Genomic DNA, 16,145 nt, shown 5'->3' on the forward strand with positions numbered 1-16,145 from the left:
GTAAAATGGTCATTTGTATGAAAGTAAGACATTTTCACGGGAGGAAATAATGACGCAAGGTTTTCCGTCAAGGACTGAATAATAATAGATAAGATCTTTTTTACTGTAACTACTGATCGTACTAAAAAAAAGTCATTTAAAAGTCATTTGACATGTTAATAAGAATTTTGTATAAATTTTAATCAAAAAATCGATTATGAGTTCGGAACTGGATGAGGAAGAAGTGTATGTGGCGTGCCAGATATGCCAGACGCATTTTGATGTGGACACCCTTTTGGAAACTTCCAATAATGAGTTTTATTGCGGAGACTGTTTTAAGAAAAGTATTAAGGGTACGTAGAGTTGATTTTTTTTAATCTGTAGGACCATTGGGAATGTTCTAGAAAAAAAACCGTGAAATGTAAAAAAATCGATGTTCTTAAAGGAAATATTCATTTAGAAATTAAATAAATAGGGATAGGACCTGGTTCAATAAAAATTTCTCAATCAATAAAAATATTGATGAAGTAAAAAAACATTGAATTTCGGCAACGAATTTAATAGGATCGAAGTTCCGAGATTTCTGCTTTATGTAATAACGTTCTGACGCAGTCCACTGTAGGATAGAAGAATGTAAATTTAATAACGGATTTCAAGTTACTAAAAATAATTAAGTTACTAGAAATGTACATACCATGCCTTCGATTTATTATGAACCTCTAGTTTTTTTCTTAAGGGCGGTCGAAGAAGCAGCAACAACGTTTGATGTAGATGCTTTATTGTACCAATGGGTCTTTTATAGAGCTTAAAATAATTTAGTCACTTTTTCATTACTCTATGAAGTTTAAAAAAAATGTTTCTTAGGTTTCTAAAATAGGTTCCTCGGTAATTTAATTAAATTTAACAAAAAAAATTGGAGAGTTAAAAAAAGTAAATATATTTTAAAAATTCAACCTAATTGAGTAATGAACAATTTACGTAAAATTTAATTAATATAAGGAAACATTTGAAAGACTTAAAACATAAATTAGGAAAATTCATGGACGTAGATAATTGAAAAATATTTTTCCAGGATAATAATACAAATTTAAAAAAAAAATAGTTAAATTAATTAAAATTGACATGTCCATTTTCGCTAAAAAAACTTTAATTATTTAATATAATTCTATTGAATTTACATTTTTATTACACATATTAATTTTAAAAAATCTGTTAAATAAAAATTAAATACATGTATTTCTAGAAATGTACGTATTATGCTCTCGATTTATTATGAACCCCTAGTTTTTTTCTTTCTGGCGGTCGAATAAGCAGCAACAATCCGTTTGATGTAGAAGTTTTCTTGCACCACTGCGTCTTTTAAGTCAAATAACTCAAAAATAGGTGAATAAATGATTTTAAGTCCGTAATAAAATTTCAACAGAAAAGTCTTCTTAATAAGCTAGTGAAAGTTTCACTTTGTTGCTGAAAGTAGTTTTCTTACAATTTTACTGAGAAGTCAGTAAGGAGTTTCGGAATTAAAGCGCTTTACTCTTTAAACCTCAAAAACTCAAAAAAAAATGCATTTTGAGTGCTTTATGAAATTTCTAGAAAATAGAAATAGAAGTTTCAAATAGGTTCCACGTTGATTTAGTTAAAATTAGCGAGGAAATTAGAAAGTTAAAAATAATAATGGCCTAAGAAATAATGTTTTCGAAACCTTGGGTTTGGATGAAATAAAAAAAGTATTTTAATTTAAATATATTTTAAATATTCAAGATGATTGAATATTAAATAATTTATTTTACAGTTTAAAAAGGTGGTAAAAAATTGTAAAATTTAATTAATATAAGTAAACAGTTACAAAACTTAAAAAATTAATTACGAAAATTCATGTATTTAGATAATTAAAAAATACTTTTCCAGGATCTCAAAAATCTATTGAATGATCTTAATAATAAGCTGGATACAAATTTTTAAAAAACGTGAATAATAAGAGATTAGTGAAAAGATCCACGAAGTGTGAGCAAAAGTGTTTTGGACTATAGAACAGTACATAAAAGATGCCTGAAGAGGCTCCAATAAGAAATCGAAACGTCGGTCATCAAACAATAACGTCTTTTATTTGTTCTTCTGTATCCCAAAAACTTTTGTTATTTATTGTAATGCAAGGATGATCACGTAATGGAATATAATATAAATTATGTATAAATTAATATAAATGTAATGGAAGAAAATATAAATTATGTAAATAAAAAGCTGGAATAAAAATCAATTTATTCAAATAAAAGTTTTGTTATTAAAAAAATAGTCAGTTAGTAAAAAATATTAAATTTTTATTAATATTCCAAAAAAGTTAAAAGAAATTTATAAAAAAATTAAAGATTTTAAGGTTTTTTCAAAATAAAATTTGAGAAAGTATAAAAAATTTGTATATATAAGAAAATTAAATGAAAAAATTGAAAATATAAAAAAAATTAAAATTAAAATCCTCATTATTTTGCAAATTTAAGGTTTATTATATTGCAATTTAGGAATATGTATTTTATTTATTATTTTATATTAATTTAAAAAAAACGTATTTTTTATTTATATATAATAATTTTAAAAAAACGCCTTAAAAATTATGAAAATTTAAAGAAATAAATAAATATTAAAATGAACAATAGTAAATACGTTAAATATCCAAGCAAAAAAATGTCTTAACCCTATTTTAAAAAACTCTTAAAATTTAAAAAGAATTATAAAAACACGATTTATAATAAGCTATAACACGTGTTATAGCGAAGAAAAATTAAATAAATATATCTAAAAACCCAAAAAAAAACTAAACAACCTTATACGATATGTCATAACACAAAATTTTATGACTTTTTCAAATTACATACGAATACCATAAGGTACCGCATAGGTACCACATGTCGTTTTCACTTCTCATTTAATATTTCGGGAAAAACAATGAACGGTTTCACTTTCGTTCGGCCATCATCAGGGACCGCATTGAAAATTCAAAACCGTGAAAGAAAGTTTTTTTTTTATTTAATTGCCCCAATACAAAGGTGATGATGATAACTAATTGGTTTTAGCGATGGTTTTAGTAGATTAACTTAAGGTGGAAAATAATTGGATTAACATGTGTTTTAAATGTTAATTGACGGTTAGCAGATCGTGAAAGAGCGCGGAATGTGGGTATAATAATTGTTTTGTTGTTCATGTTTTAGGTAGGAAATCGGACAATTCGGGTCATAGGACTGAACAGAAACCTAAACAGTGGGGAAGAAAGTTAATTCCTTCTCCTGAAATGTATACTGATAATAATGATCTAGCAATTAGTTTGTACAATGAGAGCCCTAGTGTTTTGTCTCTGTCATACAGGTAGGAGATACTGGAATCATTTGAAAGTTTTTAAAAATTTGTTTAATATGTAATAACTAAGCATTGACGTTCAATTCAAATCTTTTTGGAAAAACCTTTTGACCTCATTTTCCCAAACGATTTTCTCAACTTATTCCATATTTCTAGACCTCTACGTTGCCCAAAAGTAGAATGCAACAAGTACATATCCGTATGCACTTTGGAGAATCACATTAAACACGAGCACAAGGAAATCCCAATTATGTTAACTCGTTTCGATACCAGATGTGGAATCGAAGATTTCGATCCGTGCAATTCCAAATATAAAATTCCCAAGTGCCTTGCCGTTTTGAAAATTAACGACGAAAGGTTATCCAGTTCTATGACCAAAATCAGGTTGATCCAGATCCAGAAAATATTCTTTGTTTGCAAATTGATTGTTATTTAATACGTTTTAGGCACCCCCAAGAAGATCAATACTTGATGATGGCCGTGATGTGTGCGAGGATAGCAGACGATCCAGAAAGTCCTTACGGGATGTCTTACGATGACAAGGTCATTATCTGGATAGCCTCGGATGTCCAGACTAACTTAAGTTACTCTGTTGCGGTGTCCACGTTCAAAAATGATTGCAAATGTAAGGAAGGCATTATGTAAGGTTTTTAAAAAAGGGTTTTTTAAAAGAATTCTAATTATTTTTTTCTATGTTTTTTTAGGAAAAAGTTTTATGGTCCGCTACTGACCCTTAACGAATCCGCCGACGATATTCTCCAAAGCGGTTACTGTTTGGTTCTGACGTACCGCCACTGTATTGAAATGACCGATCGCGGGGCCAGTTCTTTGATTTTGGATTATGTGGTGCATTTATGAAAATTAAACAAAAAGTCTTAATTTATTTATTTGTTTTTATTTAAATTAAATGCTTCGGTCCTGCTCTGTGAGGAATGGTCCTTTGAATAGGTCCTTTGGCCCTTCGATATCTGGAAGCGTCTTTAACAGTTGCTCTGGAAAATTCGTAAAACATTAGTCACTTAATAGAATATAAATTTCCTTAATAGAATATAAATTTCAAATAAATTTCACTTAATAGAATTTAAATTAATATTAGAACATAAATTTCCTCTACCCCCCTCCCCTTTTTTTTGTTTTAAATTGATATGCAAAGAAGGACTAGATTAGAATAAAATGGCGAATGTACGTTCCTTAAGCAACGTTTAAAAAAATTATATTTAAAAGTTTCAAAATGGCAGGAGGGCGCCATTTTCAATTTACGTAAAGAATAGTGGCGGAAGAAACCCCTCTCCTCTGATAAGTGACGTAATATTTTGGAATTGTAGAGTGCTTTTTTTTCACAAGATGGCGTCCATCCGCCATTTTGAAAATTCAAACTGTAATTTTTGGTCTAAAACGTAGTTCGTTTTTCTGTATTAGAGCACTCAAGTATCAAGTATATTTGTATTTAAAAAGTAAAGATCTAATTATAAAAACAGAAATAAATAATTGAAATGTTACTGTTATTATAGAAAACTGAAAGAATCAATTTTTAAAAAGTGTTTCTAAGATTTGAATAAAAAAATAAGATAAAAGGAAAATAAAAAATAATTTAAAGAAAATATTTTAAATGCATTACAAAATAAAGATATGATGAATAAGTTTTAAAAATTTCCAAAAATGTCATGTTTTTATTTCCCCGCTCCATCACCAATTTCAGAAGTCGTATATTTTTTACTCAATTTAAAAAAAAACATTATAAGAGAAAGTAGAAGATTTAAAATTTTCTTAATTAACTTTATTAAAATTAGGAATAAAAAACAAAATCAGGTTTTAAGAAAAAATAATTAAAATAGTAAAAATAGACGGTTAAGGCTTTTTGTCAAAAAGCATAAGTGATAAATTGCAGAGAAAAAAAAATTTAAACAGTTACCATAAATAAGACGTTAAAAAATAAAGACAAAAAAATTGATTTAAAAAAACATATATTTTACAGGTATATAATAAAAAAAAATATGAATTAGTTTTATACATTTTCAAATATTTCATGTTTTTATGATTTTTTTCATTTCCCCGCTCCTTCACCAATTTCAAATGTTTTCTATTATCTACTTAATTTAAAAAATTAATTATAAGAAAAAGTCGAAAATTTAACTTGACTTTTATAATACTACTTTATTAAAATAAAGAATAAAAACAAGATTTCAAGCAAAAAGGATAAAAAGTAAAAATAGACGGTGAAAAATATTAGTAAAAAAAAATAGGCAAAATAATAAAAACTGTTATTTTTTAGAGTAAATATAAAAATTAATTTTTAAACAGTTATCATAATAATAATGAAAAAGTAAAATAAAAGCAAAAAATATAAGAAAATTATTTTAACAAATATATAAATATGAAAGTATAATAGAATAAAAAACAATGAATGAGTTTTATAAATTTTGAAAAAATTGGCGTTTTTATAAATTTTCCTATGTCCCATCCTTCGCCAATTTCAAAAGTCCTATATTTTCTAGTTAATTTAGAAAAATAAGTGACAACAAAAAAACTGTTAATATAGAGAAAACAAAATATTCATAAAGTGTAAACAACAGAAGCTGTTATTGTAGGAAAAAAAAACCATAAATAAGAAAAATAAAACCTGTAAAAAATTCATAAAAAAAAAAGTATTTTGAAGGTGTTACAGAACAAACAAAAATATAATTGAGTTTTATAAATTTTCATAAATTTGATGTTTTTATAAATTTTCTTATTTCTCTGCTCCTTCATCAATTTCAAAATTCTTGATTTTTCTAGTTAATTAAAAAAAAATTATTATATATTAAAATTTATAAAGTATAAACAACAGAAACTGTTATTGTAGGAAAAAAAAGACCATAAATAAGAAAAATAAAACCTGTGAAAAATTCATAAAAAAAATATTTTGCAGATATTACAGAACAAACAAAAATATAATTGAGTTGTATACATTTTCACAAATTTGATGTTTTTATAAATTTTCTTATTTCCCTGCTCCTTCTAGTTAATTTAAAAAAAAAAAGAATTATAAGAATAAGTAGAAAATTTAAAACTTTTTTAATCAACCTCATTAAAATTAAGAATAAACAGAAAACGAGATTTAAAGAACAAACAATTAGAGTAAAAATGAACGGTGAAAAATGTTTAATAAAAATAAATAAAAACACTAAAAATTGTTATTATAGAGAAACCATATATAGGTTATTATAATAATATATGGAAAAATTGAATAGAAAAAAACTTTTAAATAAATTATAGTTTAAAAATTAATAAATAGGTTTTATACATTTCCAAACATTTGAAGTTTTTAAAATTTTTCTATTTTCTTGCTCATTAACCAATTTATTTATTTTTTTTTTCAAAAATGTAATGTTTTTATGTTTTTTTTTTATTTTCCCGCTCCTTTGCCAATTTCGAAGGTTTTCTACTTTCTAGTTAATTAAAGAAATTAAATATAAGAAAAAGTAAAAAATTTAAAACTTTCACAATACTCCTTTAATAAAATAAAGAATAAAAACAAGATTTCCAGAAAACGCAATAAAAAGTAAAAATAGACGGTAAAAAATATTAGTAAAAAAATTAGGCAAAATAATAAAAACTTTTATTATAAAGTAAATATAAAAATAACTTTTTAAACAGTTACCGTAATATTAATGAATCAGAAAAAATAAGAACACAAAATGTAAAAAAATTAATTTAACAAAAAATAAATACATAACAGAAGAAAGAACTTTTCAAAAAATTGGCGTTTTTATAAATTTTCCTATGTCCCCGCTCCTTCGCCAATTTCGAACGTCTTATATTTTCTAGTTAATTTAAAAAAATAAGTGAAAACAAAAAAACTGTTAATTTAGAAAAAATCAAATATTTTAAATACATTACAGATTAAAAAAATATAGAATAATTTTAAATTATATCCGAAAATTTAATGTTTTCACAAATTTTCTTATTTTTCTGCTCCTTCACCAATTTCAAAATTCTTATTTTTTCTACTAAAAGAAAATATTCATAAAGTGTAAACAACAGAAGCCGTTATTGTAGGAAAAAAAGACCATAAATAAGAAAAATAAAACCTGTAAAAAATTCATAAAAAAAGTATTTTGCAGATATTACAGAACAAACAAAAATATAATTGAGTTGTATACATTTTCATAAATTTGATGTTTTTTTAAATTTTCTTATTTCCTTGCTCCTTCACCAATTTCGAAAGTCTTACATTTTTTAGTTAATTTAAAAAATTAAAAAAAAAATAATTATGAGAATAAGTAGAAAATTTAAAACTTTCCTAATCAACCTCATAAAAAATTAAGAATAAACAAAAAACATGATTTGAAAGAAAAACAAATAAAGTAGAAATGAACGGTGAAAAATGTTTGTAAAAAAATAAATAAAAACACTAAAAATTGTTATTATAGTGAAATCATACATAGGTTATTATAATAATATATGGAAAAATTGAATAACAATTTTTTTTTTATAAATTACAGATTAAAAAAAAAAAAAATTTGTTAATGATAACAAATTTATAACAGTGATAATAATAATATTATTAATAATAAAATGAATAATATAATTTTCGGTTTCACACCTAGACTGCCCGTAATAATTATTCTTTAGTTCTATTGCCTCATAATTTGGGAAATTTAAGTAGCATAAAATAAGAAATACTTATTACAAAAATAAAAATATTGCATTGGTAAAAATTGAATTAAAAATAAATAATATACAAAAAAATTATTCAGAAATAAGTCCTTTAGCGTGTCCTAAAACTTTTTACAAAGCATGTTAATATTTCTTGTTGCAAAATGTTCTTACCTGTACCCATTAGTATCAGCCACATAGCTGACCACATAAACCCTACCATCATCGGCCACCCACCCATATTTCCCCACCACCGACCCATCCAAATGTCTTTCTTCCTCCCTAAACTGGGTGTTAGCACTTTCTGGATCGTCTATGTCATAACCAAAAGCGTAAGTACCTGGACCTAAAAAAAATATATTCTATTTATCATTTGGCTTACCTTCGAACAACTATCGTAAGCTATAAAAGCTTACTAAATCAAAATCAAGTCTTTTGCATGTGCTTACCTTCAGGTTCAAAGTTACTATAGCTAGTGACTGTATCAGCTAAGGAAAGTCTTAATTGCTGCACCACTGGAAAACAGCTTCCCACACTAACACAGATAAAACCCTAAAAAACAACTTTTTTTAATGGCCCTATTAAAACTCTTTGAAATTCGTGCCGACACTTTATGATAAAATTTAAATGTTTGCTTACCAAAACGGTTATTTTTTTAAGCATTTTTATGAAAAAAGATAAAGTCTTCTTGTACACGGATGGGCACTAACAACGCAAAATTTATAACCGACATGGTGTTTTATATTTCGCGAACTCCTACACTTACGTGCGAAATAACTAACGGAAATGCTCCTCGATGGGCACTAAAATCATTTTTGAAGATGCGAACCATATTTTTATAGAAAAAAGTGGCTTTTTCAAGCCCACACGTGCTTTATTAACAGGGCAATTAAATTGATTTATTCACGTCTCATTATTTAGGAAAAAATAATTAACACGCTTAATTGTTTAGTTTAAATGTAAGATTTATTTTCTTGTTTGGTCTGGGTGTAATATTAATTTTAATTAGTTTTGAAATTATTAATTTTTTTTTAGGCAGAAAAGCCTATTGATGTCAAATAAAACTAAGTATCTATCTTTTTCCCTTAATTTCCATTTTTTTATGGAAATCGCATCTGTCTCAAGTATGTTTCAAGATAGTAATGTAATGTTATCCCTCGTCCCTAAAATGCTCCATTTAGGATGAATGATATTTTAAGTCGATTTAGACCATTATGAAAAAAAATGATGCGGTAGAACCCCAAAAAGTGAAATATTGACCCATTTTTTGACAAGAAAAACGTAAAAAATGGCCACTGGTCTGTAGATAGTTTAAATATATAAGAAAAAATTACTTTTCTGAAAAACTTTATTAATTATAGTTTATTAATTATTTTAGGCATTTTTTAAAATCATTTTCAGGCGATAGAATCTAGTTCAAGTATTCGAGGACGATTTTTAATAATTCCAGGCGACTAAAGATATTTTTCACTTATTACAGGTGAGTAAAATACGAGAAACTGTTTCAAATGCCTAAAATAGGTAATAATTAGCTTTTTTGAGATATCTTCAAAAGTTGGACCCGACGAATGAATCTGCGATTAGTGTCCAACAAAATTTGTTATAACTTTTTTGCTAATGTAGCTAGAAAGATGAATTAAATAGCGCTCGCTAACAAAACGTTAAAGAAATATTTTATTTTCTTACCAATTTTTTGAGAAAGTTGTACTTTTTGAGATAACGTCAAAAGTTGGACCCGACGAATAAGTTTGTTACTACTGCCAAGCAAAATTTGTTGTAGCTATTTTGCCATTGAAGCTAGAAAGGTGATTTAAAGACCATTCGCTAACCAAAAGTCAGGGGTTTATTTTATGTTTGTATGAATTTTTTTGAAAACTTGTACTTCTTGAGATATCTTCAAAAGTTGGATCCGACGAATAAGTTTGTTACTACTGCCAAACAAAATTTTTTGTAACTATTTTGCTATTAAAGCTAGAAAGATAATTTAAAGACCGTTCGCTAACCAAAAGTCAAGGTTTTATTTTATGTCTCTATAAATTTTTTGAAAAACTTGTACTTTTTGAGATATCTGCAAAAGTTGGACCCGACAAGTGAGTTTGTGATTAATTCCTTACAAAATTTGTTGTAACTTTTTCGCTAATGTAGCTAGAAAGATGAATTGAATAGCGTTTGCTAACAAAATGTTAAGAGATTATTTTGTTTATTTACCAATTTTTTGAAGAAGTTGTACTTTTTGAGATATTGTCAAAAGTTGGACCCGACGAATGAGTTTGTTACTACTGCCAAACAAAATTTATTGTAACTATTTTACTATTGAAGCTAGAAAGGCGATTTAAAGACCATTCGCTAACCAAAGATTAAAGGTTTATTTTATGTATTTATAAATTTTTTAAAAAACTTGTACTTTTTGAGATATCTTCAAAAGTTGGACCCGACGAATGAATCTGCGATTAGTGTCCAACAAAATTTGTTATAACTTTTTTGCTAATGTAGCTAGAAAGATGAATTAAATAGCGCTCGCTAACAAAACGTTAAAGAAATATTTTATTTTCCTACCAATTTTTTGAGAAAGTTGTACTTTTTGAGATATCGTCAAAAGTTGGACCCGACGAATGAGTTTGTTACTACTGCCACGCAAAATTTGTTGTAACTTTTTTGCTAATGTAGCTAGAAAGATGATTTAAAGACCATTCGCTAACCAAAAGTCAGGGGCTTATTTTATGTTTGTATGAATTTTTTTGAAAACTTGTACTTCTTGAGATATCTTCAAAAGTTGGATCCGACGAACAAGTTTGTTACTACTGCCAAACAAAATTTGTTGTAACTATTTTGCTATTGAAGCTAAAAAGGTGATTTAGAGACCATTCGCTAACCAAAAGTCAAGGGTTTATTTTTTGTCTCTATGAATTTTTTGAAAAACTTGTACTTTTTGAGATATCTGCAAAAGTTGGACCCAACAAGTGAGTTTGTGATTAATTCCTTACAAAATTTGTTGTAACTTTTTCGCTAATGTAGCTAGAAAGATGAATTGAAAAGCGTTCGCTAACAAAATGTTAAGAGATTATTTTGTTTTTTTACCAATTTTTTGAAGAAGTTGTACTTTTTGAGATATCGTCAAAAGTTAGACTCAACGAATGAGTTTGTTACTACTGCCAAGCAAAATTTATTGTAACTATTTTACTATTGAAGCTAGAAAGACGATTTAAAGACCATTCGCTAACCAAAGATTAAAGGTTTATTTTATGTATTTATAAATTTTTTAAAAAACTTGTACTTTTTGAGATATCTTCAAAAGTTGGACCCGACGAATGAATCTGCGATTAGTGTCCAACAAAATTTGTTATAACTTTTTTGCTAATGTAGCTAGAAAGATGAATTAAATAGCGCTCGCTAACAAAACGTTAAAGAAATATTTTATTTTCCTACCAATTTTTTGAGAAAGTTGTACTTTTTGAGATATCGTCAAAAGTTGGACCCGACGAATGAGTTTGTTACTACTGCCACGCAAAATTTGTTGTAACTTTTTTGCTAATGTAGCTAGAAAGATGATTTAAAGACCATTCGCTAACCAAAAGTCAGGGGCTTATTTTATGTTTGTATGAATTTTTTTGAAAACTTGTACTTCTTGAGATATCTTCAAAAGTTGGATCCGACGAACAAGTTTGTTACTACTGCCAAACAAAATTTGTTGTAACTATTTTGCTATTGAAGCTAAAAAGGTGATTTAGAAACCATTCGCTAACCAAAAGTCAAGGGTTTATTTTTTGTCTCTATGAATTTTTTGAAAAACTTGTACTTTTTGAGATATCTGCAAAAGTTGGACCCAACAAGTGAGTTTGTGATTAATTCCTTACAAAATTTGTTGTAACTTTTTCGCTAATGTAGCTAGAAAGATGAATTGAAAAGCGTTCGCTAACAAAATGTTAAGAGATTATTTTGTTTTTTTACCAATTTTTTGAAGAAGTTGTACTTTTTGAGATATCGTCAAAAGTTAGACTCAACGAATGAGTTTGTTACTACTGCCAAGCAAAATTTATTGTAACTATTTTACTATTGAAGCTAGAAAGACGATTTAAAGACCATTCGGTAACCAGAAGTCAAAGGTTTATTTTATGCCTTTATGAATTTTTTTAAAAACTTGTACTTTTTGAGATATCTTTATAAGTTGGACCCGACGAGTGAGTTTGTGGTTAGTTCCTTACAAAATTTGTTGTAACTTTTTTGTTTATATAGCTAAAACGATGAATTAAATAGCAGTCGCTAACAAAACGTTAAGAGATTATTTCGCTTTTTACTAATTTTTTGAGGAACTTGTACTTTTTGATATATCTTTAAAAGTTGGACCCGACGAGAGAGTTTGTGATTACTCTTTAACAAAATTTATTGTAACTATTTTGCTATTGAAGCTAGAAAGGTGAATCAAATGGCAGTCAAGTGCTTAATTTTTATTTTAACACGAATTTGTTGAGAAACTATTACTTTTTAAGAGACTTTTGAGAAAACTCTTAAGAAACCATTGCACAGGCTAGACAGATTCACTTGAATGTCAGAGTTTTATTTAGTTTCCTGATGTAGGTACGTAAAATTTGTTGGGTGTGTTGGTTGTTTATAATTATCTGTGATCAGTTGTTGTATTATCATTACACGTTATTTTTTCTTTTAGTTTTAGACCAATATATTGTAGCCTTATATTTGAAGAATAAGTTATTGAAGTTATTCCGTATGTAATAAGTAAATAAATCATTATTTAATTTTTGACAGTTTCCTAATAATTAATAATGATCATTTACATATTATTTGCTCAGATTTGCAAATCTTATTAATTTCTTGTTCAAATTTAAGGTCAAAAGTAATTTATATATAGCCAAAGGCACAATTAGTCCTGACCAATTCGTTTTTAAAAAAATCGTTTACCTATTATTAATCATAACGAAACTACTACGTACCACAAGTAAATTTATGTTTTTTTTTCACTGTTTGATGATGACCACACCTAAATTGACCTTTAGGCTCCTAAGTGGTATCATAAATATCGGTGTTTTTTACTGAAAAAAAAAGGGCTTATAAAGAAGTGAAGGGCCAAAAATAAACTTCTTTAAAGATGACTTCTGGTTAGGACTATTATATTCTGCAGTAGAATTGATAAATGAAGATGTCCTGGTCTATTTGTACTGCCGTAACATCTGAAGAGATGTAAAAGGACCTTGAATAACGAGAGTAAGGGAGATGATAATCCTTATATATAAATAGTTTGTGGGGGAGTATTCTTAGTTACTGTTGTAGTTTATTATTGTTTGCGTGTGCTGGATTTTTGCTTTAAGAATTATGGCTTTTGTTTTTGTAAGTTACTGTTATATATATTTGTTATTTTTTGTTCATGTCTTTGAAATCAGCTCTTTTGAGAGAAACTTCAAAATATTATTGAATATTGAGTTGCCCATAAATTTGAAAAATCAATGCAAAAAAACTATTATTTTTTTATTGATTATTGTTCTATATTTTTTTAATTAATAAAATTTGAAATATAGCTTGATTTATTACTAATTTTTAAAATTTTTCAATATTTAAATTTTTAAAAAAATTATCAATGAAAAAAATTAAATTTATATGGTACAATTCGTAGAAGGCTCACTTTAATTAATATTTAAAAAAAAAATAATTTCTTCTTTTTTGCAATAAAATACAAGTTGTTCATTCACGTTTTGTATATTAAATAAATAATTTTTGCAAATTTTCTTTATGTTTTTAATTAATCAGAATTTTTATTTTATTTAACAATAATGACGTTAAAGGAAAATCATTGACTTTCAATGACAGAATTATTTTTTTTAAATTAATTCTTTATTAAAAAAATACTTATATTAATTGATGTATTTCAGGAATTTGCAGAAATAAATAAAAAAGATCTATTTTTATTACTTTTTAAAATTTTAATTATCTTTTATTTATATAATTATACTATATGAAATATTATTGGTTAGTAGCTTTTTAATAAAATTATTCAAGTTTTATACTTTATAATAATAACTTTCATTTTTGGGGTCATCTCAAAATGAGCGTTTAAAATACTTTTTTTTAATTTTAGGTGGAAATAATAATATTATTATTAATATTTATCACTTATTTATGTGCATTTTTTTTTATAAATAAAAAAGAGAAAAAAAATAATAAAACTGAGAATGGAAACTTAAAAAAAATTGTATTTAAATAATGAAAATTAAAGGCAATTTTGAAAACATACCATATTTATCCTTTGGTAAACTAAAGGAACTAAAACAATAAATTAAATACACAAAAAATTAATAAATTAGCATCCAAACCTTTGACTTAATAATAATTCTCTATTATCAAAATATACCAAAAATAAATGCATTTTTGTTATTAATTTATGTGCATAATATAAATAAATAAATTAAAAAAAATCAACCAATTCTAAACCGCATATTTATAAACTATGAAAAAAATGTTTAGTTATTGAAGAAAATTAAATAAATAGTTTACTAAATCTAAATACTTTTACTAAACCTATTTACTTTTTCACTCTTAGAAATGAAAAAAAAAATTCTAAATAAAGAAATAAAAAATAACACCCTTGTGCTAAAAATATTCCTTACTAAATAAAAAATGACCCTATAATCAGAAAAACTTCGTCCTTTCAAATTTATTAATTATTTAATATAAAAATTATATTTTTCAATTATATGGATAGGCCAAATCCCAAATAAACACCTCAAAATAATGCAAAAATTACAAATTATTAACCAAATACTTATTAACTTAAATACAATTTTTATTACAATTTTTGCATAAAAATAAACGTTTTTGATTCAATTTAAACCTGTCCAACTTATGAACGAACGATCGTGCCGCTAAACAAGCCAATAAAAGATCTGATATATCACGACTCTTATTACCATTTCATGAGAATAAAACACCATACATTTACAGTTTTATCTAAACCCATCTCTATCATATTAAGAAATAATTGCTTACTTACAAGTCCGGAGTAACCTTTACCACACCCATTAATTCTCATTCATTTATATATAAATAGTTCTTCTGTCTCAGTCATAACTTATCTCATATTTTCAAATATTAGTTGCTGTTGGCTCTCACTCTAGCTTCAGCCAAAGCAGTAGTGATCCCAGGAAACTATGGAGGACACCTTGGAGCTGCTCCCCACTACAACCCAGGAGGACCTTTGGCTTACGCTACTGGTGACCACGGACATGACATCGACTATTACGTAATTTATTAACGAACTTTTTACCAATCGAATGCAGGAATTAAAACTTTCAGGCCCATCCCCGTTACAATTACAACTACGGCATCTCTGACTCATTAACTGGTGATAACAAGGCTCAGACTGAATACCGTGACGGTGACGTAGTGAAAGGCAGCTACAGCGTAGCTGAACCGGACGGTTCGATCCGCGTGGTCAGCTACACTTCCGATGACGTACACGGATTCAATGCTGTCGTGAAGAAAATCGGACCCAGCTATCATCCGGCTAAAGTGGCTGCCCCTTTGGTCATTGGTGGTGGTGTTGGTGCCTATGGACATGGAGTCCTTGGAGGTTATTATAAGCATTAAGTATTAATTTTTTATAGTTCGTTTTCTGTGTTTTATGTATCATTATTGTTAGGAATTCATTAATAAAGAGTTTATTTTAGGTCTTTTTTTCTTTTCGTCTTTGTTGCAATTGATTGCTGTTGAGTCTAGGTTCTCTTGAAATTGATTAGAAATGCAAGTTAAATAAATAAATAAATAAATATACTTAACTTTAATAATAATTACAAATGTTTTGACAAACAAGTAGTAATATAAAAATTAACCAAAGAACAAATTGTAAAAAAAAGCTAATGTACTACGTAAGTGTGCAGAAAAAAAACTAATTGCTCAATTGTTCCTCCAAGAACAAAGCTTTATAATCAGTTTTAAAGCGAAACATTGAAATTGAAAAATTAGGTCCTTCTTGGAATTAATTTCTCTGACAGACATGTTGGCCTTTGTTTTTTATAGAGTCGATACATAAATGTAAGAAAATGAAACTTACAAACTAATGACATTTTAAGCCACTACAATCGATAGATATATGACATGATCATGATCAAATTTTATTAAATTACACACAAATCGAAATAGAAGTAAATTTGAAGAAGTTTTTATAGATCTAAGTAACG

The 16,145-nt window shown here is 26.6% G+C and overlaps 3 protein-coding genes across 4 annotated transcripts; 2 read left to right on the plus strand and 1 right to left on the minus strand.

Annotated features, from left to right (window-relative positions):
• Positions 1–130: 130 nt before the first annotated feature.
• LOC126743823 (uncharacterized) lies at positions 131–4,207 on the plus strand. 2 transcript variants are annotated; one of them, XM_050451050.1, is made up of 5 exons: positions 131–332; positions 3,180–3,333; positions 3,481–3,708; positions 3,771–3,965; positions 4,029–4,207. In XM_050451050.1, exons 1-5 carry the CDS (start codon positions 197–199, stop codon positions 4,180–4,182), a joined length of 867 nt encoding a protein of 288 aa, XP_050307007.1. In that variant the 5' UTR covers positions 131–196; the 3' UTR covers positions 4,183–4,207. The 2 variants fall into 2 exon arrangements, with proteins under 2 accessions (XP_050307007.1, XP_050307008.1); XM_050451051.1 differs by having other exon boundaries at positions 3,771–3,949.
• On the minus strand, positions 4,200–8,752 carry LOC126743824 (adult-specific rigid cuticular protein 15.7-like). The gene is made up of 4 exons (XM_050451052.1): positions 8,602–8,752; positions 8,412–8,514; positions 8,137–8,308; positions 4,200–4,316 (listed from the first exon to the last, which is right to left on the minus strand). Exons 1-4 carry the CDS (start codon positions 8,623–8,625, stop codon positions 4,223–4,225), a joined length of 393 nt encoding a protein of 130 aa, XP_050307009.1. The 5' UTR covers positions 8,626–8,752; the 3' UTR covers positions 4,200–4,222.
• Positions 8,753–13,219: 4,467 nt separating this feature from the next.
• On the plus strand, positions 13,220–15,634 carry LOC126743765 (larval cuticle protein A3A-like). The gene is made up of 3 exons (XM_050450983.1): positions 13,220–13,302; positions 15,062–15,208; positions 15,262–15,634. Exons 1-3 carry the CDS (start codon positions 13,288–13,290, stop codon positions 15,553–15,555), a joined length of 456 nt encoding a protein of 151 aa, XP_050306940.1. The 5' UTR covers positions 13,220–13,287; the 3' UTR covers positions 15,556–15,634.
• The last annotated feature ends 511 nt before the right edge of the window (positions 15,635–16,145 follow it).

Source organism: Anthonomus grandis, chromosome 13 (assembly GCF_022605725.1).
Source record: "Anthonomus grandis grandis chromosome 13, icAntGran1.3, whole genome shotgun sequence".
Classification (NCBI taxonomy): Eukaryota; Metazoa; Arthropoda; class Insecta; order Coleoptera; family Curculionidae; genus Anthonomus; species Anthonomus grandis.

What these genes read in the sequence shown, in the direction of transcription:
- LOC126743823 (XM_050451050.1), top strand. Translation starts at nt 197, where the DNA reads ATGAGTTCGGAACTGGATGAGGAAGAAGTGTATGTGGCGTGCCAGATA. An exon ending in GTTTTGTCTCTGTCATACAG is followed by an intron (nt 3,334 to 3,480) that starts GTAGGAGATACT and finishes CCATATTTCTAG; the next exon opens with ACCTCTACGTTGCCCAAAAG. An exon ending in AAATGTAAGGAAGGCATTAT is followed by an intron (nt 3,966 to 4,028) that starts GTAAGGTTTTTA and finishes ATGTTTTTTTAG; the next exon opens with GAAAAAGTTTTATGGTCCGC.
- LOC126743824 (XM_050451052.1), bottom strand. Translation starts at nt 8,625, where the DNA reads ATGCTTAAAAAAATAACCGTTTTG. An exon ending in TTAAAAAAATAACCGTTTTG is followed by an intron (nt 8,515 to 8,601) that starts GTAAGCAAACAT and finishes GTTGTTTTTTAG; the next exon opens with GGTTTTATCTGTGTTAGTGT. An exon ending in GCTGATACTAATGGGTACAG is followed by an intron (nt 4,317 to 8,136) that starts GTAAGAACATTT and finishes CGAATTTTCCAG; the next exon opens with AGCAACTGTTAAAGACGCTT.
- LOC126743765 (XM_050450983.1), top strand. An exon ending in GACATGACATCGACTATTAC is followed by an intron (nt 15,209 to 15,261) that starts GTAATTTATTAA and finishes TAAAACTTTCAG; the next exon opens with GCCCATCCCCGTTACAATTA.